At 42.9% G+C, this 25631-nt stretch overlaps 1 protein-coding gene across 1 annotated transcript; it reads right to left on the bottom strand.

Moving 5' to 3' along the window:
- Positions 1 to 1735: 1735 nt before the first annotated feature.
- Positions 1736 to 23965, bottom strand: LOC115084509 (thread biopolymer filament subunit gamma-like). The gene is made up of 9 exons (XM_029589458.1): positions 23526 to 23965; positions 22099 to 22159; positions 19848 to 19943; positions 14887 to 15066; positions 13168 to 13293; positions 9848 to 10068; positions 6640 to 6686; positions 5079 to 5120; positions 1736 to 2020 (listed from the first exon to the last, which is right to left on the bottom strand). The coding sequence occupies exons 1-9, from the start codon at positions 23900 to 23902 to the stop codon at positions 1995 to 1997; spliced, it is 1176 nt and encodes a 391-aa protein (XP_029445318.1). The 5' UTR covers positions 23903 to 23965; the 3' UTR covers positions 1736 to 1994.
- Positions 23966 to 25631: the final 1666 nt, after the last annotated feature.

Below are 25631 nucleotides of genomic sequence, written 5' to 3' on the forward strand. Positions count from 1 at the left end.
AGAAGCAGCAGATAATTGGAAACTGAAACACAGTGGTAGGCAACTCCAGTTCTTAAATGCTGCAAGTTGTCAGGTTTCCAGGATATCCACAATGAACGTATATAAGATGTACATATTCACAGGTAGATTTTAAAAGCATTGCTCGCGCAAAAACAGCCCCATACACACGTACGTGGGCTGCATGCGAGCAACACGAATTTTAAGAAGCCGGGAAGTACGCGCGTACGCACCTCTGCACGCTTCAAGAATAAGGAGGCAGGGCATGGGCCAAGACTTCCACATGTAACCCCTGAATTTTGCAAGGCTGATCATGGCAACACACACCATGTTACCTGCGTAACTTTACTACTGGTCCTGATGAGGCGCAAGTCTGGAGATTTGAGGCCAGAGGGATCCTGAACACCGGGAGGGAGGGAATAAGAGGGAGAGGGAGAGAGAGAACAAGAACATCTGACACTCTATACATCTCCCACTGTAAGAGGGGCATTTTCAACTCAAGGTGGGTTGGGGGGGGGGGGGCGGTGTTACATTGGTCTGCCTAGGGAGCAAGGGTCTGTAGACACTTGTAACACTGCCCCACCCTGAGCTGAAAGTGCTCCTCTTACAGTGGGAGATGTATAGAGTGTCATTTTCTCTCCCTCCCCCTCCCCATGGTCACTTTTACATGTGGATATCTTAAAAACTCAACCAGCTTGCAGCACTCAAGGGCTGGAGTTGCCTACCCCTCCAGAAACACAGAATATGGTGTCAAACACATACCACAGATTGATTCAATCTGCTCACTTACCCAATCTACTACAATACAAAAGATCTTACCACCAAGGAACATGGCCTTCTAATTCTGTTGCTGTTTTTTGTCCTCACCATGTACACTGGATGGTTGTTCCATGCATCCAGCACTATGCCTCTATGTGAAAAAAAAATTGCTTTCTTATGGTGCATACTCGTACAAATTTCTGAATGATGTCCAACTTGTGATCTGAATCGTAAACCAAAGGATGGTAATGTAAAATCCAAAACAAATCACCTATCATTGGACTGTAGGTTTGTAGATTATGATCTGTGGATTGCAAATTTGGGAGTCTTATTTGGGGCTGGATTTACATCTCACATGATTCTAGGCACAGGATTTTCAGCATCTTCCTCTAACCCTGCCAGCAGGACGGATGGGGAGATGATTGCACTTGGGGATGGTGTGAAGGGGATGATCATGCCGATGTGATGCATGGCCCCTTCAGCGGTGCAGATAGCAGCTCGTGGTCACTGTGCAGGGATGTGGCTCACCCTACAGGCCCAGAGGGAAGACATTCTCCTATTGGAGCACCATCAGCATCACTTTCTACTGCATGCAGATTTCCCCAGAGGTCTTTAGGGAAGATATGAAACACTATGGGTGATGCTAAAATCATCATTTGATATTACAGAGGTATTTGAGATACAGTCTGTACAAGAGTGTCCCACAGTATGTTCTTTAAAACAATTCCATTGTGAAGTCAAGCGTTGCTGAGGTTTGTCAGGTGTAAGATATTCTCTCTATCATGATATGTGCTCTGAAGTATCTACATTAAATGGGTGCTTTTCTCGAAAGAACTTTAAATGCAAGATAAAAATTGAGGCTATCCTAACTTCCACATTTCCTTCAAACAGCTGAACCAAGAGAGACAAAGCACTCAGTGCATTAACCACAGAAAAATTAGTGTTTCACTGCTGTACAAAGCAAAACAACAGATTTTCCAATGCATCATTCTCTTTTAATTCAACAACAAAAAACTGTTAAAGGTCAGGAGTGAAATTCATTCAGAAATCCTGTGTACCATCAAATTTGCCACAGGAAAGAAAATCCCATCAAAGCAAGAGAAGGATCGTGAAAAACTGAAGTGGTGTCGTAGAGCCTATGGCATCTCAGAGAGCTTGAGAGTCCTCCGAAAGTGGTGACTGGAAGGTCGTGGTCCATTTAGCACACAGTATTTCCTGGCATGCCGAGAGAGGAGGACTCAGATGTGGATGTCGTCAAAGGAACCTGAATAAAAATGATCTCTCATTAGCTGGCAATAGTGACAGACTGGCTCTGTGGTGTGGCAACAGTAGTGTGCCCCAGGGTACAGGACTTCCAAACCTAGGCCTTTCACTCAGTGGGGCCAGTCAGTCTGAGGACATCAGAGAGGCGATGTACTCTGACTGCAGGGCTGTCTCCTGCGATTAGAAAAAGGCACTGAAAAGGTTCCAAGCTTAAGGAAGAATTCCTTGCCAGGACTCAACCAAAAGGAAAGCATATCATACGCACCAAAACTGTGAGAGAAGGTGGGAAGGCAATACAATATTAAATTAAATAGCTTAATTAAATCCTTCATGATTGTAACATATTCTTGCTCAATATATAACCACCATTTTAAAAAATTCAAAACTTTCTATTCACTTTGGAGCAGGGTTTGAAGGAGAAAAAAAAAAAGTGAGGGTATTCTTCCTTCTTTCAAGCCCTCTAATCTCTCATCCTTCCCCTTGCTTTCTATTACCCTTCCATCCCACTCACAGTCAAACCCAGGAATCAAAAATTCCTCCAGGACTTACTCACCAGGCATGAAAGCTACTTACTATGGTCTCCTGGCCCCCAAATAATTAGTCTTGTTGGTGGGGGCAGAATAAGAGGGTAGTGACAGAGTAAATGGTGAGTAGATTTCTTCTCTGACAAGTGCACAACTACCAACCCAGTGCAGGCCTCTCGCTCTCCTCCCTTCCCACCCCATCCCAGTTCATGCATCTCATTTTCCTCCACCTCGCACTCCATCATGGTGTATCCCTCTCACTTTCCTCCTCCACTTCCCACTCCATCCCGGTGAAGCCCTCTCATTCTCCTCCTTCACCTCCCGCCCCACCTCAGTGCAGCTCTCTCATTCTCCTCTTCCTCTTGCCACCCCATTCAGGTACAGTCCTCCCAGCCCTCTCACTCTCCTTGCTCACCCCATCCCCTAAACCCTCTCATTCAGCTCTCTTCTCCTCTTTACCACCCCTCCAGCCCTCTTATTCTCCTCCCCTCCAGCCCTCCTATTCTCCTGTGCTCCCGACCCATCCTCCTCTACTCCCCCCCACCATTGCTGCATCTCCCTCTCTCCTCCATGTGTCCCTGCTACAGGCTTTCAGACCCTAATTGGGGCTGAAGTTGCATCTTGGTGTGCTGAAAATGTATCTTGTCTTGAACTTGAGTTTGGAAAGTGGAGTAATCAACTCCAAAATCCATCTACCTGCTACCCCCCCCCCCCCCCCCCCAGTTACCAATTGGCTCCAAATTTTCAGGACAGGTTGCTCCATTCCTGGTTTTACCCCATGGCATGCAGGGACTTGTAGTTCTGATTGCCCTCTGCATGCCCTAAGACAAGCAAAACTGCAAGCTCCTACATGCAGTGCGATAAAACCTGTCCTGAAAATCTGGAGCCAGTTGGCAGTCCCACCCAAGACCCCAATGCCTCGATACTTGGGCCCCAGTCGGAGTGCTCCCCACTGCTGCAGCTGCCTCTGCCACACTACTTCCTGTTCTCACCTGTGGCCAGCTCCTCCGGTTGCTTCTTCCTTTCAGCTGAGTGGGGATTCTTTGGCATCGGCCTATCCACTCAGTGACAGTCAAAACTGACTCGATGGCGGCGAGTCAATAGCCGCATTTTCAAAAGCCTGCCCATATCTGTCTTCACTTTTCACTCTTTTTTCCCTCTCTCTTTCCTCCATTAATGTTTGATTTTTTCTCTCTTCTTCCACTCCATCTTCCCCCCTCCATCTTCTCTCTCATCATTCTCTCCTTCAGCTTCTCCTCCCTCCCCATCATCTCTCTCTCTCTCTCTTCTCTTCCCTTTATCAAATCCCTCCACTCTCCTCTCCCTCCCGTACGGCCTCTCCACCTTCCTCTCTTCCCTGACGAAATGGCAGAGAGAACCTCCCACCTCCGAAAAAATTGATACATATGTTACACACATAATTAAAAAAAATAAACCGTATATATAATACATAATAATGTGCTTACTTTAGAAAGGCAGATACTTCAACAATTAAATTCAACATGTTACTTTCTGTCTTCGTTGTCCTAGTTCCATTTCCTCTGCTTTCTTCTTATCTGATTTTCATTCCTTTTCCTGGTTCTGCTTCCTGTGTTACTTTAACGTCTGTCTCTCTCTACAGCTTTCTCAATTGCTCTCTTCAAATATTTCTCTCTCATCTCAGTTCTCTCTCCATGACCCTTCCTCTGTCATCACAATCTTTATCACTCCTCCCAAGCTCTCCCCACATCTTTCAGTGCCTTCTTTTGCCCCTCCCTTTCCTTCTTCCCCAGCTCTCCAACTCCCTATCCCTCGGTTATTGCCCTTTCCAGCCCACCCTCTCTTCCTCTTTGGCTCTCACCCCATCTCTTGCCCTCTGGCCCCCATCTTCCCCTTCACCCGCTTTCTCCCAGTTCCAGTCCACTTCCTCCCCTCTGGCTCTCAGCCCAGATCCCCTTATTGCCTCTCTCCCTCTCCTCCTAGCTCCCTTCTCTTCCTTTCCACCCTCCCCTCCTGACCTTACCGTCTCCCATCTCCAGGCCAGGGGCAGTGGTCATGGCCCTGCTGCGCAATACAAGGACTTCAATACCAAAGAGTCCACAGCAGTGGCAGTGCCGAGACACAGAGCCAGCACATGCCTCTGGTTGATAAAACAGGAAGCGCAGTGGAGGGCGAGAAGCCACACGCACCCTGATTGTATGTGCTTTGTGTCTTCATGCTGCTGGCCAGCCTGCTACATTACAATGGGGCAAACATGGAGCAATGGGTCCTGGTCCTAGCAGGTAGGATTTTCCTTCAATAGGTGTGTGTGTGTGTGTGTGTGTGTGTGTGTGTGTGTGTGTGTGTGTGTGTGTACACGCCCGTGCACCTTCTCCATAAGCTGAAATAAGAAGTGGTAGTACATTCTCTGCTTTGGACACATGCTCTTATTCTGTTGTTTTTAGATTGCAGGGTACACATTAGCTAGTTTTTCAGTTCCAGTAAAGTTTAGCAAATATAAATTAATATTTTTACAATTACTGCTAGAAAAAAGAACCTATTAGTAGAGGCTCTTACGTGATAATATGCTGTCCTCTTTCTTCTGGAATCCACTTTCAGCTGGCAAAGTGAAATGAAACAAAGTTATTATAATTATTATTTCTACATTCATTTGTAGCCCCAATAATTGTGTATGTTCTCTTGTTAGCCGCTTAGGGTCCTTGACATAGACGGCATAGAAATAAATAATAATATAACATAACAGCCACATTTAATTAATACTGTCTCTATCAGAGGCAATGTCCACAAAAGAAGAACCGTAAACAGTATAGAAAACAAATATTAAATGTGAGGTGCGGTGTCCTTTTATGTGAAGAGAGATGGCTACAGAGAATGTCCCATGAGCAACACTGAAAAGAAGCCGTGTTGTGAGGGGGGGAGGGGGATGGATATTGGTGATATTAAGATATGATATTAAGGTTCTTATGACTTTAAGAAGACTTATCCAGTCCAGAAAATAGAATGGGGCCAGAGCACAGATAGAGTTAGGAGCTGGAGGGTCTGCAAAAGAGATGGATGAGAATAGCAGCAGCATCAAACCACAATCTCTTTGAAGTGTAGGCTGCAGAAGGTTTTTAAGGTTTAGATGCTCCCTGATTCCTTTTAAAAAGGTATTTATTTCACAGCGTGGAAGCTTCGTAAGCCTTCCTGTAGCTCATCTTTCTGATCTTTACTTGTGATAGAAAAACTGAAGATCATATATTTGAGTGTGAAAATGACATAAAGGACAGGGACCTAGGGCAATGACCAGTGACCCTCCATTTCAAGTTTTTTTTTTCTAATGAATTAATTTTTTTTTAGCACCTGAGGTCTGTACTGCTAACAAATGTACAAAGAGGCTCCTCCTGAGAATCAAAACAGCTCAGGTTTGATTTGCCATCCTACATATTCTACCGTTATCCCAAGGCACTGAAAACAAGAAAGGTGTGTGTCTCTGTCAGAAGATATTAGCATGTAAACTATTTATTTATCAATCCATCAAAAACAATAACTTTCTCCATTTTGGAACTACTAATGTGCCAGAAAGTATCTCACCTCACTCATTCCTACTGGACCCAATCAAGAGGTCTGAACTCCCTGGTCATACCTCTGAAAGGCCCTCACCAATAGGACCCAGCAGCACTGCTGCACAATCTTATGTGAGAGACCTAGATTTGATTCCTGATTTCCAGGTTGACAGGAAGCATTCACAGGCTCCACAAGGGAACACCCCCAGTCATTGCTCAACAGTGATAATTACTGGCCAGTTCAAGAGCTGCTATTTGTGCCAGCCTCTGGAGAGAACACGGGCCAGGACACTCAGGCAGAGGACTGTCACTGCAATTCTTTCCACCAATCAGTCTAGCGTGTGGCTAGACTGATTGGTGGAAAGAAAAGAAAAAATGAAGAAGAATTCCAGGTAGCTGTACACAAAGGTTTATGTGTACAGACCCAGCGGGAACAGGTTTCAGCTGAGCTGGCTGTCCAAATGAACAGGAGGAACCTGCCAAGCATTAAAAAAAAAAAATAAATAAAATATATATATATATATATATATATATATATATATATTTCAGGGTACAAAATCTTGCATACTTACAGGAAAAGGTGTACGTTCCCCTGGATAACACCTCCACATCAGGAAATCTGCAAAAAAAATGATTGGAAATAGAGGTGTGTTTGAAACATAAAATGTAAAAGGAATTATTCAGAAAAGAATGGAGAACAAACCTGAGAATATCATAATGGCTCTGTATAGATCTATGGTGCGACTGCACCTTGAGTATTGCATTCAGTCCTGGCCACTCCATCTCAGAAAAATATATAAAGGAAGGGACAGAGAAGGGCAGCACAAATGATAAAGGGGATGGAATGGCTTCCTTATGGAGAAAGGTTAAACAGCTCAGAGAAGAAAATGACAGAGAGCATATGATAGAGTTTTATAAATTCATGTATGGGGTACAATGTGTAAATAGGGAACAATTATTCACTCTTTCCGACAATAAAAGGACTAGGGAATACTCCATGCAACTAGATTTACATCAAACTGGAGAAAGTATTTTTTCACTGGAATGTGTAGTCTGTGGATATGGTCAAGGCATTTAGCACGCTCTAGCTATAAGTGGAATACAAATTTGTAAAAATAAATAACATAAATAAATAATTTAGCATAGCTAGGCTTAAAAAAGGGTTTGGACAATTATTAGCCAGGAAGACTTGTCAGGTGAGCAACCAGAAATGGGTCTACTCTTTGGGATCTGCAGGATACTTCCCAATGATCCGGAGTGGCCACTTTTAGAGACAGGATGCTGGGCTCAATGGACCCTTTGTGAGACCCTGCATAGCAGGGTCTCAATAAAAGTGCAGGTTTCTACTCTCTCCCTCTACATGTTTTCTTTTCATCCTCCACCCTAGTGCCAGGAGGGCGTCAAGGAAGTCTCCGCTGAGACTTACTCTCAAGGCCTTTCCTTCGGTAAACGGAAGTTGCCTCAGCCATCCTCCCTGAGATAAGGTGCATTGCTTGACCCCTGCCGGTCCCATCAGACGAGAGACTCAAACTTGAGTCTCCTGTTCACTTTGGGGCCGATGCAATACAGTGTGCTCAGCCGAGCGCATTGTTTAACCCACAGTCGGAAGTGAGTTAAATAGGGGCTAATCCACTCCCTAATGCAATAGGGGGATTAGCGCCTATTTAACACGCGTCTGACGCGGATTGAATGAGATAGCGCTCATCCCATGCAAATGCATGTGAATGAAGCTATTACTCATTCACTCCGCATGCAATAAAATAAACGGCGTCCGTTTTCATTACTGGCAGATGGCCAGTTATGAAAACCGATGCCGAATTTACCGGCAGCCGCTGCGGGGTCGCGTTAGCAAGGAGGCGTTAAGGTCGAGCGAGCGACCCTAGCGCCTCCTTGCTAGCGCAACCCCCTAATTTTCCTATTGCATGGCACCCCCCTTGTGGGCACCATGCGTTCGTTAAGAAAGCGGGCGCTGAAAAGTCAGCGCCAGCTTCCCGCGAAAATTATTGCATCGACCCCTTTAATTGTTAAAAAGTTACAAAATAAAAAAAAGAGCAGGCCTTGTAGCACGGTGGTCATAGGAAAAAAATGTATTGCAGGTATTGCTTTTTATGTTTATGGCTAGTTGCCCAGATTATTTTAATTCCCTTTTTTTGAATGTTTTTAGTTGTATTTATTGTTAGTTGTCTTGAGCATGTTTATCGAGCGGCAATGGCCTATGAATTTTATAAATACATTAACTAAATAAATAGAGAACCTGCTTTGATTCAGCTCTCCACTGCGTGACCTTTAGCAAGTAAATGTCCACATTTTTAAACTTAGACCGAAAAGTCACTGGAGCAGAGGCAATATAACCATACAAATTATCATCTTCCACAGAGATATTATGGAAATGGTAATTCTTTTTTTTCTATACCGATTTTCACATATTAAACTGGTGCAAATCTCACCTGCACTCCTTCCAACTACTCTGGCACTAGGCCTCACTTTCCATCCACACTGCCCCCTCTATATTCCTTTAAACATCTCTTCTGCACTCATGATGGAACGCAATCTTTCGACAATGAGTGACAACTCCGCCCTTTCTCTTTTAATCCTTTCAAACATTTGATCCTTGCCTTGAATTGGACTATGCTGTGCTCTCCAATCCCCACATACCTGACTCTAATATTATTTGCCTGATCATGACTTATCTTGTTCTTTCTATAACAGAACAGTTTAGCAAAAGTAAACAAATGTGCAGCATAACAGTGGTTCACAGCCCAGTCTTTAAACCACATCCAACAGATCTGGTTGTCTGACTATCCACAAAAACTGTCTGCGGACACCTGTGCCTGCAATTATATCCCAAGCATATTTGTAACCCTTGTCCTAATCTGGTCCTAGATAAGTCCCCATGACCTCCCAGGGCCTTACCGCCTTCTTCAGGGGTCTAGAATATCGTAGAGTTTTAAAATCAGCCATGATATCTCACAGCTGTCACGTCCAGTTAAAAGATTCTACAATCTAGATCTCTGAAGAAGGCAGTAAGCCGAAACACCGGTGTTGGGCTATCTATTTGGGATGCCTATTTTCTTTGTGATGAAGCAGTGTCTGATAGCTTTCTTCTCCATGGAAAAAGAAGTTTCTTCATGATGACGGTGAGAAGAGCGACTCTAACATTTGCATACAGTAATTTGAGACTATTCATCGGTTGGCTCCATCGCAGGACTGGAGAGATGCTTTTTTGACAAGATAAATAACTTGGGGAAGCGTTGATACATTTTGGCACAAATGTTTGTTTTTGCAGATAAGTCAATGACAGATAAATTGAAAAACTAAAAAGGAGCAAAACATTTTTGGGACATACGTTTGCATTTGGGTATTTGGATTATCTAAAAGTGCATTTGGTCAGAGCTGCCATTTATCATTCAGGTCAGTGTCCAAAAGAGCATTTTGTATAAGATACCATTGACCGACTCCATTTGTTTGGTATCGGGGCACTTTGGGTTTTACACTTTGTTTGTATTTACACTGTGTTTGAGATGTATGACCTTAACAGTTCCGTTGTTTATTATTGCAATTGTTTATTACAGAATACAGATGGGTTCCTAGGCCAGTATTAGACCCTGACATGAAATGGGTACTGAAAATCCTGAATCCTAGGTAGCTAAGTCTGGATTTTACACCTGGAAGATGTTAAATTGCATCTGATCAGAAGTGACGGAGAGGGTGGCTCAAGAAAAAAACCAAAACGGGGCTGTAAGATACATGGGCTATGTTGCCTTCATGTACAGAACTTACCTGGAGTCTTCTCCTTCTAGCAGTTTCCTGTAGGTGGAGATTTCCACGTCTAAAGCCTGTTTGATATCCAGCAGCTCTTGATAAGACAGGATGAGGTTGTGAAGTTCCACTTTCGCTGAATCAATTGCAGCCTCCAAGCTGGTAATCTGCGACTGGTACTCTGCTATTCCTACACTGGACCTGGCTATAGCTTCTGCCAAACTATTTTCCAGAGCAAAGTTCTAAAAATACAAAATTGAAAAAAGTATATTTGTCATGATATTGCAATATTATTGTAAGTATGTGTTCAATAGAATGTGGAAACTTCCTGGGAGGGAGATCTCAGAGCAAGCTGTATCAAGACATCAACAGTGATCTAGATATTAGAGAATGAGGGCTCAAAAAAAGGAGTAAATGATGACCCACATTGAAGAGCTGTGCCCTGTTATGGATTGTCAAACTGAGCAGGCTATGAAATTGCACTTCACCCCGAAAGGTTTGCACAAGTGTTACAGTTTGTGGATCCACTAGCCAGCAACTCCTCTGCATTCTGCAACTACAGTACCTTTCTTTTAGTTCAATGAAGTGATGTAAAATATTTGATCAGAGTGCAAGTGTTAACTAAATTGAAGATATGTTGGAAAAAGCAAAGGGGAAGTTCAATGAAAGGTAGAAGGTGAGTGGGGAGCATGTTAGCATAGTGGATGATACCAAGATCTGCAACAGCCTGAAGGAGTAGAGAGAATGAAAAGTGATTTACAAAAGCTTGAAGAGTGGCCAAAGATTCAGAAGAAGTTCAGAGTCATGCGTCTGGGATGCGGTAATCCAAAAGAGCTATATAAGATGGCGGGGGGAGGGGGTGGCTGATGTGCACAGACCAACCGGGATCTTGGGGTGATAGTCTCTGGTGATCTGAAGATGGTGAAGCAATGTGATAAGACAATAGCTAAAGCCAGAAGAATGCTGGGCTGCACAGAGAGAGAAATAACCAGTAAGAAAATGGAGGTGGTGATGTCCTTGTACAGGTCCTTGGTGAGGCCTCACCTGAAGTACTGTGTTCAGTTCTGGAGCCCTTATCTCAAAAGGGGTAGAGACAGGATGGAGAAAGTCCAGAGAAGGGCTACTAAAATGGTGTGGGGTCAGTATCAGAATTAGAATACCTATGAGGAGAGGGTGAAGGATATGATGATGTATACGCTGGAAGAGAGGAGGCACAGGGGTGATATGATACAGACTTTCAAATACCTTAAAAGTTTTAACGATGTACAAACATCAAACTTTTTCAGTAGGAAAGAAATCAATAGAACTAGGGATCACGAAATGAAACTCCAGGGAGGACGCCTCAGAACCACTGTCAGAAAATATTTCTTCACAGAGTGGGTGGTGGATGCCTGGAATGCCCTTCCAGAGGAGGTGGTGAAAACCAAAACAATGAAAGAATTCAAAAGGGCATGGGCTAAATACTGTGAATCCCTAAAGGCTAAATGATGCAAATGAAGAAAAGAGTGCATAGAGTAACTTTCTGGTGCAGCAGCTACTGCCCTTAACAAATAAGCCTTGATAATGTTGATGCAACTCCACCATTGCTCTTTGTTTCAATGGCAGAGGGAAAGGGGGAACTGGATTTGTATAGCAACCAATGAAGGCCCTGACTTTTAAAGTCAGGGGAAACAAATATGGGGGTGACTTGCTGATGCGGCAGTTACTACACTTGACCAATAAGACTGATACTTTGATGCAACTCAAAACATTGCTGTCTGCTTCAACGGCAAGGCCTAACGGGGAAATGGATTCAAACAGCAACCAATGAGGGCCCTGAATTTTATGGTCTGGGAAACTGATAAGCCTGGGGTAACCTACACGGCACAGCAGATCCTACCATAAGCTTACTGGGAAGACTGGATGGACCATTTGGTCCTTTTCTGCCATTATTTCGATGTTTCTATGTCAGTTACTAGCCTCCTCAGCGATTGATTAATGGAGACACCTATGAAATAGGGAAACCATGATGAAAGTTGTGAAGAGTTTCCTGTGGATCCAATTCATTGCAACAGAGGGGAGCTGAGCATACTGGAGGGTATAATCCTCAGGCGGGCATCTCCCATCATTTGTGACTGGGAAAGAGTTAGACATTGACATTACCTACGTGATTTAATTACAGTACCCCAGAGATATTTGTTCTGCAATGCAATACCACTTGAAAGAGAAGTGTCTCATATTCTTGACAAAATTAAAATATGCATCGGTTATGAGAACAAACGTATACTAGGTAAGCATAAAGAATCACGGACATCGCTAACACTGAAAGATCTTTACTGGTTTTCAGCTAAAGAAGAGCCCATCAAATTGCTGGAAGTGTCTCGTTCTCTTTGCATGCTTGGGAGTCATTATGATCCCCAGCGCTAAAGAGATGCCCCTACAAAAGCATCCAACTGGTGGCTGTCATCATGATGATGCCCAAAGGCAGGAGAGAGAGACAGGTTGCTGGCTATTAGCAGGGGCCCTCTTTAACTGAAAAGCAAAAAAGAAGGAGGAAGAAGGGGAGGAGTTTGCAGTTTGTAGCACAATAGCAACAAATTATATAGAGGCAAACATATGGGGCCCGATATTCAGAACTGTCTGGTTAAGTAACTTAGACGGATAGAATTTATCCAGTTAAAGTTAAGATGTATATTCAGCGGCATGGCTAAGCCACTAAATACACATGTATATAACTAAGCGCTTAGCCAGATAAGTTCTAATCGACTATGTCTAGTCCTGTATTGGGTGCATCTAAGTTAGCAGTATAACTTATGCGGATAACCCCAAATATCGCCAGTTAGCTGGATAGGTTATGTGGCTAACTCGCTCCACCCTGATCTTCCTACTACACACCCACAACTTATTCAGCTAAGTTTTTAGCTGGATAAGTAACTTATGTGGCTAAGCGGTAGCTGCTGAATGTAGGCGCATATTTACTTAGCAGCCGCTATTTAGTCGTATAAGTCCTACTTATGCGGCTAAATAGCACTGAACACATTTTGAATATCGACCTCATGAAATTCAAAAGAGATGGTCCCACCTTCAGCACTACTGTAGCTAAACCAAGCTCAGTGCTTCTTTGTATGATCTCTGGTAAAGGAACCCTCTCCTTTATTGGCAATGTTAATTCAGCAGTGAAGAACAGGCGCTGCTACTTGAGGGATGCATACACATGCATGGATTTCTGTGCTAACATATCATATGCAGGTTTGAAAACTGTGATATTTTTGGCTTATATGTCAAGCAATAGGAGAAGCGTTTGATTGGTAGACAGATGCATGCACACACAAAAGACATCTGATTGGGTCTAAGGCACTTACCGTCGAAAGCAGCGACTGCAGTTCTGTGTTCAAATTCTGTAAGTCTTTCTTTACTACTCCAATTTCATTTTTCACTGTTGATATAACTTCTGTGTTCTTTGATGTTTCACCCTGTATCTCTTCCATCTAAAGAAAAGAATCGGGATAAGAGGTTACTCGCATCAATTTTAAAAACACATGTGTACTTTCCAAATTTGAGTCCAGATATGTAAAGCGTTGCTCCCATAAACATAAAATGGGAGCAATACATCAGGACCTTTGTTTACCGCATTGCCCGTGAAATGCACTTTTCACGTATGAACTATAAAACAAATCAAATGTTGACCGCTGTACTGTTTTTAGAGGAAAAGTCCTGCGTTATGATTAAAAATATACCAGCTTTGTCATTTCCTGCTGAAACACTGAAATCCTCAGCTCAGTGTACAGCAGAAGCTGTCTTAAAAAAAAAAAAAAAATAGAAAGCAAATAGAATGTTAGGAATTCTTTGGCAAAGAATAGAGAATAAAACTGGGAATATCATAATGCTTCTGTATAGATCTAAGATGCAACCACGGCTTGAGTACTGTGTGCAGTTTTGGTCATCTCATCTCAAAAAAAGGTGCAGCAGAACTGGAAAACGGTACAGAAAGGGGAACAGAAAGGATAATGGGGATGTTTTCTTATGAAGAGAGGCTAAACAAGTTAGAGCCATTCAGTTTGGAGGAGACACAACAGAGGGGACCAGGCAGAGGTTTGTAAAATCATGAATGGGAAAGCTTAGTGATCCTTTCAAATAGGACTGAGACTAGAGAGCGCTCCGTGAAACTGACAGGTAGCAGATTTAAAACAAATTGGAGAAAGTCATTTTGCAGTCAAGGCACATGTAACATGCCACCGCCCACAGGGTGCTGCAGCGTGGTCGGTGTCCTGGGTCTCATGGTTCCGGGTCCAGTGCAGAGTCTGAGACCTGCTGGGACCTCTCATCATGGCTCACCAGAAACCTGCTCCACTGCTGCATTGCGTTGCTCTGAGTAAGGGCTGTAGCAGCTCATCAGCTTTACAGGGCCAGCTCCCAGGATTTTCAGTGGCGTGAACTGATGGCATCATCAGCACTGCTCTAACACAGAAGGAAGCTCGCTCATCTGGGCTGGTGCCTGAGCAACAGGTTCGGTTTCTTCATTCCTCTATATCTGGCTGTTCCTGTTTCAGACTACCGATGGAGAGGAGGCCTGGCCTGATTCCTGACCTTGCTTCTGTTTGCTGCCTGACCCTGATCCTTGCTTGTCTCCTACTTCTGAATGGACTCCACCTGCCTCAAACTCGCCAAGCTGACCATGCCTCTGCCTCATGATTCTGTACCGTGCCTTGGCCATATCAGTCAGTTTTCCAAGGGTCCACTTGTCCAAGCCCACCACAGCACAGTTAAGCTGTAAAATGTGTTGCCAGAGGATGTGGTCAAAGTTAATAGCAAAGATTTTGACAAGTGGTCCATTAAAAATCATTAGCTAGATAGGCAATAAGGTTCGTCAACAGAGACGGGACCTCCCCATTAAGATCTGCAGGCTACTTCCAAGTGACCCAGTTTGGCTACGTGTATATAATTCTCTGCTTTTTTCTCTCTCTCTACGCACTATCAAACTGTAAATGCTGATTTTGCTGCCATTTCTCTGCACAACTGAAATCTCACCTTGCTTGAAAGGAGCAAGTTGCAGTGGCTGAAAGAAGATCCCTATTACTTACTTTAGCTTTGAAGTAGATCTCTGCATCGTCTTTGTTCTGCTGGACAGACTTCTCATAGTCCGCTCTCAGCTTGTTTAATGCAGAAGTGAGGTCAAATGATCTGACAGTATCCACTTCAATCATGGAGACAGAGCTAGTGTCAGTTGTGCTGCCCAGTTTGCTCTGAATAGTGGCAAGCTCCTGCCGGAAGAAAATACACACAGATCAATTAACTGTAGAAACTGAAAATGAACATGTGAGCAACTTTTCTAATTATATCAGAAGGACAAACTAATGCAAACAGAAAACTAAAGCATTCATTTAAAAATGGTATGCCATTAACCACCTGCCCCTTAAGAGTCTCACCAGCAACTTTCATAAAGCTAAGTGGTCAACGTTAGGTATTCATGGTGTATAATTAAATACTTTTAACACCTTCCTGGCACCAACTGCATCAAAAAAAGGCTTTGGCATGAACTACTGTGGGTTGCTAGTGTGCAAGCATCACCATGAACTTTGCAACAAGGAAGCAGTGAGCACACCACTCAAAAGGCATTAATCATTAATCTTCTTCTATTAAACCTGGCATATTAGACAAACGTCTAGCTTTATATTGGACCAAAGAATAACAATGTGGATTTCACCCAAACAGGACCCTAAGTATCTTTACTATTCAGTTTGTCAGAAACACACACAGGTATCATTCAAGATCCCATGCACTCTGATTTCAGCGATGCATTGCTTTTATCTATTATCACACCAACAGGGCTAAGTATCCAAACATGAGCAACTGATATCGGGTCAGCCAGGAGTTCAAATGTTCTTAATCCACCCAGCATCTTACTGGAGAAGCAGAAACCGGCAGAGAGAAAAAGGGATTTCCCCCGAAACATCTACCGTTTTTCAGCTCCCCTATAGAAACTGGAATCATTAAGAGCATTGGGGGAAGAAGGGCAAGCCACACCCAGGGCAGAAGATCTGTAACCCGAGCTGCACAAATACTGCGGAAGAGGGCATTGAGAGAAAAAGCATATGATGATTATATTATTACTATCCAAATGCTGGTGGGTAAGATGAGGCACAGGGAACTAAAATGATTTCCCCAAAGCCAAAGGGACAGCGAGCAGTAGGGAGGATTTCTTGTTTATACCTCAGGAGTTATCCTTGTCTAACAGTTAAATGTTTCATCCACTAAGACCACAGCTCCCCCTAAAGGCCTCCACTAACATTATTCCAGACCTGCACATTACTTGCAATGCTGCAAAAAATATGTGCTATGGCATGGAAGTAGCTCATATATCAATAAACTCAATCGATTAACCAACGAGTCCAATATGAATTAAATCTAAATACGTTAGGTTATAAAGTTTTCTCCAATATATGTGAATAGTACCGATTCTGAAATGTATTCATAGGCAAGTGACTCTCATACCATCCCGCAAGCTCATTGGCATATCTGCTCTCAAGCCGCATCAGGGATCATCTTTAATCACTGGTCACAATTTTGCCCATGTATTTATATTGCAATTTTTACTTTTTTTCTTTTTTTCTCTTTAAATAAAAATTGTTCTTCCCTTATGTAGCTCAATGTCCGCGGAGGGTAATGCCCTTCCAATTACTTTTAAATGCAGTCCAGAGTTCAGTTCGACGTGCACGTTTCGCGTCCTGTGCTGCTTCAGGAACCTGTCTGGCTGTATTCGCGTGTGCCAAATTTCCTTCGGTTACACTTCAATATTGCCTCGCGAACGTGAATTTAACTTCGTCGCGGTCTGGGAGAGGCAATATTGAAGTGTAACCGAAGGAAATTTGGCACACGCGAATACAGCCAGACAGGTTCCTGAAGCAGCACAGGACGCGAAACGTGCACGTCGAACTGAACTCTGGACTGCATTTAAAAGTAATTGGAAGGGCATTACCCTCCACGGACATTGAGCTACATAAGGGAAGTACAATTTTTATTTAAAGAAAAAAAGAAAAAAAGTAAAAATTGCAATATAAATACATGGGCAAAATTGTGACCAGTGATTAAAGATGATCCCTGATGCGGCTTGAGAGCAGATATGCCAACGAGCTTGCGGGATGGTATGAGAGTCACTTGCCTATGAATACATTTCAGAATCGGTACTATTCACATATATTGGAGAAAACTTTATAACCTAACGTATTTACATGGAAGTAGCTCAAACAGCATTCTACCAGAGCTGAGTTATTTGGTTTTCTCCATTCTAATGACATCAAAAATACGATTTTACTCTTTTCACTGCTTACACTAGCCTCCAGAAAATCATGGGCTGTTAAGAATATTTTAAAGAGGTCTTTGAAACACCAAAAATTAAAAAAAAAAAAAAAGAATGGAAACAGGCCAGAAATTCACAATCTCTGAATGTGATCCAAAACCACAACCCATAATTCAGATATTTCCCCATCAAATTGTGGCTCATGATCTCAAATCAAACAAAAATGTTCCATTAACACCGGAATCTGTATGAAATCTTAGATTACAAGATGAAATTTTGAATTGCAAGGTCAGATTACAATTGTGTGGCCCTGGAATTCAGAGAAAAGAATTTATAAGACAAACTGCATCTGGCAGTAGAGCATACATTATATGAAGATAATACTGTATGCCTTTGTGTCTTCTCTTTCCTCTTCTTTCTTCATGACTCTGTATTTTATTGACTTGAATAAATCAGTGTTGTCTCGTTGTCTGGGTGCAAGAGTCTGATATGCACTGTTCCCAGTATTGAATTATCTCATGATGAAGTCAATTTAAAAGAATTAAATAAAACAAGAAAAGAAAATCTGTGATTCTCTAAGTGAGTTCTGAACCGGCAGGGAAGGAGCCAATCCCCGTCAGTACTGGATTCTGAATGGGGACTGGTCTGTTTGCCACGGAGCCAAATGAATGAAGGAATAGGAAGTGCCAGTACCTGTCAGCTGCACCAACACTTAGTATTCAGCCAAGGGGGAGATTAGAGCCTCTCCTCCTCCTGCTGGGCTTCCAGGGCGCTTTTGGGAGTTCAGAAGTTTAGGTGGGATTTTGAGGCAACACTTTTTTTTAAGGTAGGGGATGGGGGTAATTGGGGCTGCTCAGCTTGCACTCCATTTCTTAAGTATCCTGAGAGGTGAAGGAAGACTGCTCAGCTCATGCTACATTTTTTTTTTTTTTAAACATCTTAGCAGCCATCACTGCATCTTTCTAGATATACTGGGGAGGAGGAGGAGGAGGGAGGGTGGATCGGGTGCTTCTGGACCCCCTGATTTTTTTATCTTGCAAGTAGGTTGGAGGAGGGATCAGGGTGCCATTGGCCTAATATTTTTTTTTCAATATTCAAAAGCCCAGTGAGCAACAAAGTTAACCAGATAACTTGATCTGGGTACCTTTGGCCAAGTACATCCAGTGACATTTTTACCTGGATAAGTGTTGCTGAATATTTGGCTAAAGTTATCTGGGTAACTTAATCCGGATAACTTCTCCGCTTACCAGATTACAGAATATTGACCTCAGAGAGGAAGGTCTCTTAGGGGGTCATTTTCAAAGGTCTATTGCATGTGAAAAGGCCCTTTTTGCCTGTGATAGCAGGCTGGGGGCGGAGTCGGAGCAGAGTCGGCGAGGGGAGGAGTCGGGGCGGTGAGGAAGTGGACTCGGCGGTGTCTCCACTGGCGACGATAAGGTTAGTGGCGCTATCGTCGCCAGTAGCACGCCCAATAGCACCACCTTTCACTGTGGCGCTATTGGGTGCGAAAGCCGGCAGTGAAAACACCGCGGTGGTGCGAAGACTGCCGGCTTTCGCAGGCTCGCCCCCCCCCCCCCCCTTTTCCCGCCACCCCCCGTTTTCGCTGGATTCACCATTCTGCGATAGAGTGGTGAATCCAGGCCTTAAAGATGAAAAACAAGAGAACTGAAATCAGGATGGTCAAAAACAAGAGTGAAAGAAGAGATAGCTGAAAAGGTAACGAGAGGAGATAAAACTTTCTTCAGGTTTGTCAGTGAAAGGAGGAAGACCAGTGGTGGAATTGTAGAGACATCTAAATACCTAAAAGGTAAAATAATAGATAAGAAGTAACCTCTTGTTTCATGGAAAGGAAGTTGTAGAACTAGAGGTCATGCTAGGAACCTCCAAGGGGGTATACTTAGGAGCAATGTCAGAAAATATTTTTACATGGAATGGGTGGTGGGTGCCTGGAATATCCTCCCAGAATGGGTGGTAGAAGCTAAAACAGTCATAGATTTCAAAACATTATGGGATAAACAGAGAGGATCCTCATTTGCAAAAAGTGAAGGAATAGTGGAAGCATGACATAATGGGTAGCACAGGCTTAGGGGGTGTAGCCAAGGAGTAACCTGCACGGAATAGTGGTTACGACCCTAACAGAAATGGTATGACGGCATTGAGCTTCTGAGCAGGCATTGGGGATAATCTGTTGTATCTGTAGATACAACCTGCATTGGGCTTCCAGGAAAACATCGGGGTAACATGCATGGAGCAGTGGTTATGACCCAGAGAACAGTGGCATGGCTGCATTGGATTTCCAAGAAGGCACTTTGGTAACTTGCAAGGAGTGATCATGGTTAAAAATGAAACTTCTGTGAGCATGGGGAGGTCATAGGCTTTGGAAAATTGATTCATTAGTATTGGCATCTATGTGGATTGTTAGAAAACTTGGTTAAAATACATGGGAGGTGGTTGCTGGATTTAGTGTTAGTCTTTTAAGAATCATAAAGAAGGTGACAAGGCTTGAAAATGGCCTATTTGTGTACTTGAAGAGATTCCATGTATACTTGGGTCTAGTATGGAGGGCAGTGGTGGGAAAAAGGTTGAAAGTTGAAGTAAAATACATGGGGAGGTTTGGGGGTGGAAGGAAAGTTAGTGTTGGGTGCGTATGGGAACTTACATGCTCATCTACCCCAAAGTGAAAGAACGGCAACTGAGCAAAACTGGTTGGGTCAATTTGGTCTTTTTCTGCCATCATCTGCTTACCTCTTCCTGAGTTTTCTTGATGAAATCTAAGTCATCCAGCACGGTGGTATACTTGGTCTCCAGTGCAGCACGCAGCTCTGAGGCAGTTTCAAGATCCTATTACAAAGGCAAAGGGTCTGTTTTTATAGCTATCATAACTGTTAGCCTCCGTTTTTAGCATGTTCTTCAGAGGGTTAAAGCAGGAGAACAAGAATGGAGGTACTGCCAGACCTTGTTTTATAGGGGGATATTACCATTTGCTCTGGCTATAGCGATGTGTACTCTGTAGCCCAGCAGCAGCGTAGCCAAGTAATCAAATTATGTTTCCACTTTTCAAGAATCCATACTAGATATTGTTTTTCACTTCACCTGAGATAGGGCCAGATGTGCTAAGATGTTTCCCATGGACATAGTAAGGTTAACACCCTTCAATGCAATGAGCGCCTTTTGGTTCACTAGTGATGCAATTATGGAAATCCATGGCATCCTCCTCCGGCGTCTAACAAGGAGGCATGCCAGCACCACCGAGTATAGCTCAGAAAGTCAGGAAGAGCTGTACAGAGAGGTCCCTTCTTTTACCAATAAGAAAAGAAGAAGCCAGTAACCAAAAGAATCTCCAGCATTTGCCAGGAATATTTGTGCAATTTATTTTCTTGGGCAGAAAAGGGGCTCCAGGCAGCACCTCGGCCAATGAGATGTCATGTTACTCCGATTACAGACATTCTCATGAGCAAAGGTTCCAAACACACACTATCTACCATGAACAAGCAAAAATAAGCTCTCCAAACTGCTTTCTGGTGTTTAAGGATCTGATTCTCTATTGCTTTTCTCCCTTTCTGTGTCTAAGACAAAAGACCTTGCTGAATCGGGCCTTATAGGTCATTTCCTGAGTTTTCTACTGATCTGTTTGTTTTCTCATTTTTATTTTATTCACAACTGCCTGGCACCTAATAATAAAAGTGGTCCATAGGAGACATTTCTTTTTCTCTAATGGTATTTTCAGAAGTCTCCTGAAATGCAGAGTAGCTCTGCTGTGCTTTGTCCTCCTGGGCCTGGCATTACCCTCGTGTGGTGCTGAATCTGACAAGAGAGAAGCCCCTCACCAACCCTATATAGAAGGGATAGGCATCTCCAGTCCTTGAGTGCGACAAACAGGTCTGGTTTTCAGGATATCTGCAGTGAATATGCATGAGAAATACTTGCAAGCACTTCCTCCATTGTGAATGTTCTGAAAACCAAAACTGTTTGTGGCACTTCATATTGCCTATCCCTGTTATGCAGATGCTATAATATAGAGTACGCAAGGCCACAGGCTGGGGGAGAATACTCCCAGATTCACAGTTAAATTAATTATATTTTATCACTGCTCTGGGCTGAGCTGACGTCTCCATTAACCCAAGGACATTTTTCTCTTGTTCTTATTTTATTCCTGTCCTCAAACACTGTGGGCATTACAGACTTCCAGTTTTCAACAGGAGGCACAGTTCCAATACTGAGGTCATTTGATCAATGTATACCAGACAAAATGTAATTTAAAAAAAAATTCCCCTGAGGCTCAGTGTCCAATTTCTTTAATAATATTTTCTCTCTTGCATGCAATGTGACCCCTCCTCTATAAACTGAAAACTGAATTAATTTCATTATTTATTCATGTTTCTATCCTGACTTTCTGTGCAAACACGTACAATTCATGGGACTCATCTAATGCCAGGTTCCAAAGTCATCATATATTACAGAGAAAAGCCTCCTACTGAATCTATAACTTTCTTCTTTAAAATCAGGCTTGCCTCTTGAAATTTTCCATGCATAATGGATGATTAATACCTGCTCCTCTGGGCAGGTGAGTTCAAGTTACCAAAAATACATTGAAGTGAACGCATGGCTTGGAATCTTTTGGCATTGCATTATTTTATTACATGTTGTATAAAATGTATTGACCAGGTCCGAGGAGTCGTGCATGATGAATGGATATGTTTATCGTTTGTAGCGCTGGCAATGTGAAAAGTAACCTATTCTCAAGCTTCCAATCTCTATATAAAGAGTTAAACAATAATAATCAAATACTACTGAATAAAAATGACTTCTGTTCCAATATTATACCAGTAATAATCTAGGGAGAGTGTTTGGATTGTTTTGATATTTTTTTATTTTTTTATTTTTTTTTAGTGTATTACTTTCCAAACAGGGGATTGAACTGTGACATTTCCCAAGTGAAAACAAGGATCTGACATTGCACTCAGCAGGTGCTGTGACAGTGAAATAACAGCTTTACCCTTTTCATGGCCGCAATATCTGTCTCCAGCTGAAATTTCACACCCAGCTCAAACTCATATCTGAAAAAAATAATAATTTAAAGTTAATGAGCAAACCTAATAATTTATGAAGGTATTTGGCTGAGTGGGGTCAAAATAATGCACAGTTTGGAAATCCCATAGATATGTACTGTTTTCCTCCCCCGATCTATACATGTCAGGATCACCTTTTAATGCGGCTTAAAGTACGGGCACCATAGCCACATTTAAGGAGAGTCCTCCACGATTACAGTACAACTAGAAGGCTGGCACTGATAAAAAAGTCCGGCATTGAAAATGATCTACTGTTTTACAAAGGATATTTTGGAGCAAAACAAAAGTAATATAGATGCAGACTGAATGAATAATTATAACATGTTCTATCCCCAGGAGCAGGTATGGAGACTGACATTTGCGAGTAAAATGTTGTACAAAAGGCAGAAATCTGATCAGCTAATTGATTTAGATAGGTGATTCTATAAAAAATGGTACAAGAGCTGGAGAGTGAGATATTCAAAGCCCCCCCCCCCCCCTTCCCAGTCAGGGGTGGACAATTCCAGTCCTCAAAAGTCACAAACAGGATATCCACAATACATATTGCTCATAAGATATATTTGCACAAATTGGAGGCAACGCATGCAAATATATACTTCATGCATATTTGCGCAGATCCGTTTGGGACTTGTAGACCAAGCTCTAGGTTGTGCAATATTTCAGAAGCGCACACAGCAAGTGGTAAAATTCACCAGCAATACATGAAACATTTTACTGCCAAGCAGAAATGGTTAGAAAAATCACGTTCCCATGTACAGATTTCTGAGCTTCCAGCAATCAAGCATCATGCTCTTTGAGATGCCCCTAAATTATTTATTATAATTAATAAAACTACATTAGGCTTAGTTTCCTCAAGGGTTCTCTTTTGTTCTTCTTTCTTTCTTGATTCATATTTCAACACCAGTATTTTAGAATCTCTCCTATAACCCCCTCCCAAAAGCATGCCAGATATTGCAGTGACTCCATTTAGCCAAAAGATCAGGATTTAGCTAATTAAGGCTCTGATTTACTAAACTTTTTTTCCAGACACAAAATGGGAAAAAAGCCCTAGTCATTCAGCTCCTAAAAGCTATTCCCCCTGTTTTTAGCTGACCGGTATATCTCCCGAGTAAGTAACAGCAGCACATAACTCTTCCAAAAGACTGACTGTTGTTTTGGTAATATTCAAAGTCTTAGATTAATTCTGAAGCAGGAGTGTGGGTCACATATCAAACCCAGGTTAATAGACCTCCATAAGGCTGGTCTGAGAAAAATCTGGAAGAGCCTAATAGTCTATGCCGAATCAGAGATTTTTACTGAGGACACACATAGACTGATGCAAGTCAATATCAAAAAGCCAATATGTAAAGCATACTTAGCCTTGAGTTCCTCGGCTGTTCCCCTGATGTTGTCCAGTTCAATCTCATATCTGACATTCTCTAAGGTCAGGTTCTCCACAGTGCTCCTCAGATCAGTTAACTGAATCTCAACGTTGATTGGGGCAGAAGGGTCAGCGGAGGACGTGACAGAGGCTCCTCCAGTCAAGTGGTGTAACTGGGCCTGCAGAGTCTTATTCTCAAGCTGTAGCTGCTTCACTTTCTCCACATAGGAGTAGAAGCGCTCATTCAGTCCAGCTAAGGTCTGCTTTTCAGAGGCTCGAGAAGGCAACTGGGGTATACCCCGGGCAAGGCTTGGCCCAGCACTCAGCGAGGAACCCAGACTCAGGCCACCATAAGTTAAAGTGCGCCCCATTGAAAAAGCAGGGCTACTACTTAGGGCACTGTAGCTAAGTGCTCCTCCACCTACTCCACCACCTAATCCCAGGCCTCCAAATCCTGCTGCACCACCAGCACCACCTAGACCTCCCAAGCCAACTCCCCCTCCCAAACCAAATCCTCCAGCTCCCAAACTAAGACGGGACCCGCCTGAAGAAAGGGCAAATCCACCCCCAGCACCTCCCCCTAGGCCAGCAGAGGACCCTAAGCCAGCAGAATAGCTGGACTTCTGGCTAGAAGCAACTGCAAAGCCGCGAGGGCCACTGCTCACAGAGGAGGAGGAGTAAGCTACCTTGCCAGAGACTGACATGGCTGCGGTTATTATTGTATAATGAAAAGTCAGCTAGGCGACGCAAGAGCGTGAAGGCTGTGGGCAGTCAGAACCTAGAGCAGGAAAGCTTAGAGCCTTAGCTTTTTATACTTTTTCATAAAGTGACACGCCTAGGTTTCTTTTTTTTTTTTTTTTTTTTAGGGAAATTTTTCGATCTGATATATGCGAATCAAGCAGCTTTTGCTTGTGTAAGTAAAAAAAAATAAAGGTCAAACAAATAACCACATTGCTTCTGCAAGAAATTCCTCACCTGCGTCTGCCCTCCAGCATGACAAGCCTCATCCGTTGATATCAGGTTTATCATACCTGCTGTCAAAATTAATCAGCTGGTGAATGGCTGAAGCCTAAGAACCCTTGTGGGGAAAATTCTGAAGTGCTTCTTCTGAACATAATATATATGCTAGTTGCAACAAGAAAAATGTCATTGAATTGGATAGTGGCCACTGAGAAAACGATCTGTGCTTTTGCAGGACATTTAGCAAGTTTTACTAAGAGGTTATGACTATAAAAACTCTTTTTCTTTTCCAGACACACTATCTATGCAGCCTGTTGAAGCTGCAGCGTGACCTCATGAAGCCAAGCAACATTAGAGATGAGCTGATTTTGGAACAGGGAGGTAAAAAACCTGCAGGGAAGGGGAGAGACCAGGAAAATAGTTGGACCGTGCCACTCCCCTCAGAATTGCCATCACTGTGACTGAAAAATCGGACCATCTGTATTCAACATGACTTGCCTTACATACATACTGTATATTTGACCTGATTGATCAGGTTTGCTCCAAGTGTCAGCCAATGGGAAAACCCTCAGTTGAGAGAATCCATTGTGTGGAAATGTGCATCAGAACAAAGGGCCAGCCCATCCCCTGACATGAGGGGCTTCCATCAGGCTTACTGTCCATCCACAGGGTGAGAGCGCTCCCCTGGAGGAACATTAAAAGCCAGATGTACAAAAAGGGTTTTCCCATTTTATATTTATAGGAAAAATGCTAAGTGCCTCTGGCCCTAAGGTAGCCACACAAGCTAGATTCCTCTAAATATCAGCTTGGCTGCCTTACTTCCTATTTTCATGCAATTCCTAGGAATCCTTTCTTTTTCATCCTAACATGTTCTTTTATTGATTACAGTTTTACACTTTTGGGGAGGGATTGGGTCAGGGGTGAAATAAACTCTTCCTTCCCAGCATTGTGCTGTAATTTTGCACTTTCCATATTCAGTATCAGCCTGATGCACAACTGCTCCCTTTCCTAATGGATGAGTGTGGCTGACCAGAAGGAGCTGCCAAGAACATGAAACATTAATGACCGCAATGGAATTAAATACAAGACTGAAAACAAATCGATTACGCTGATTCTGCTTACTTTAACTGCCAAGTCTAA

The sequence above is a fragment of the Rhinatrema bivittatum genome, chromosome 2 (assembly GCF_901001135.1).
Source record: "Rhinatrema bivittatum chromosome 2, aRhiBiv1.1, whole genome shotgun sequence".
Classification (NCBI taxonomy): Eukaryota; Metazoa; Chordata; class Amphibia; order Gymnophiona; family Rhinatrematidae; genus Rhinatrema; species Rhinatrema bivittatum.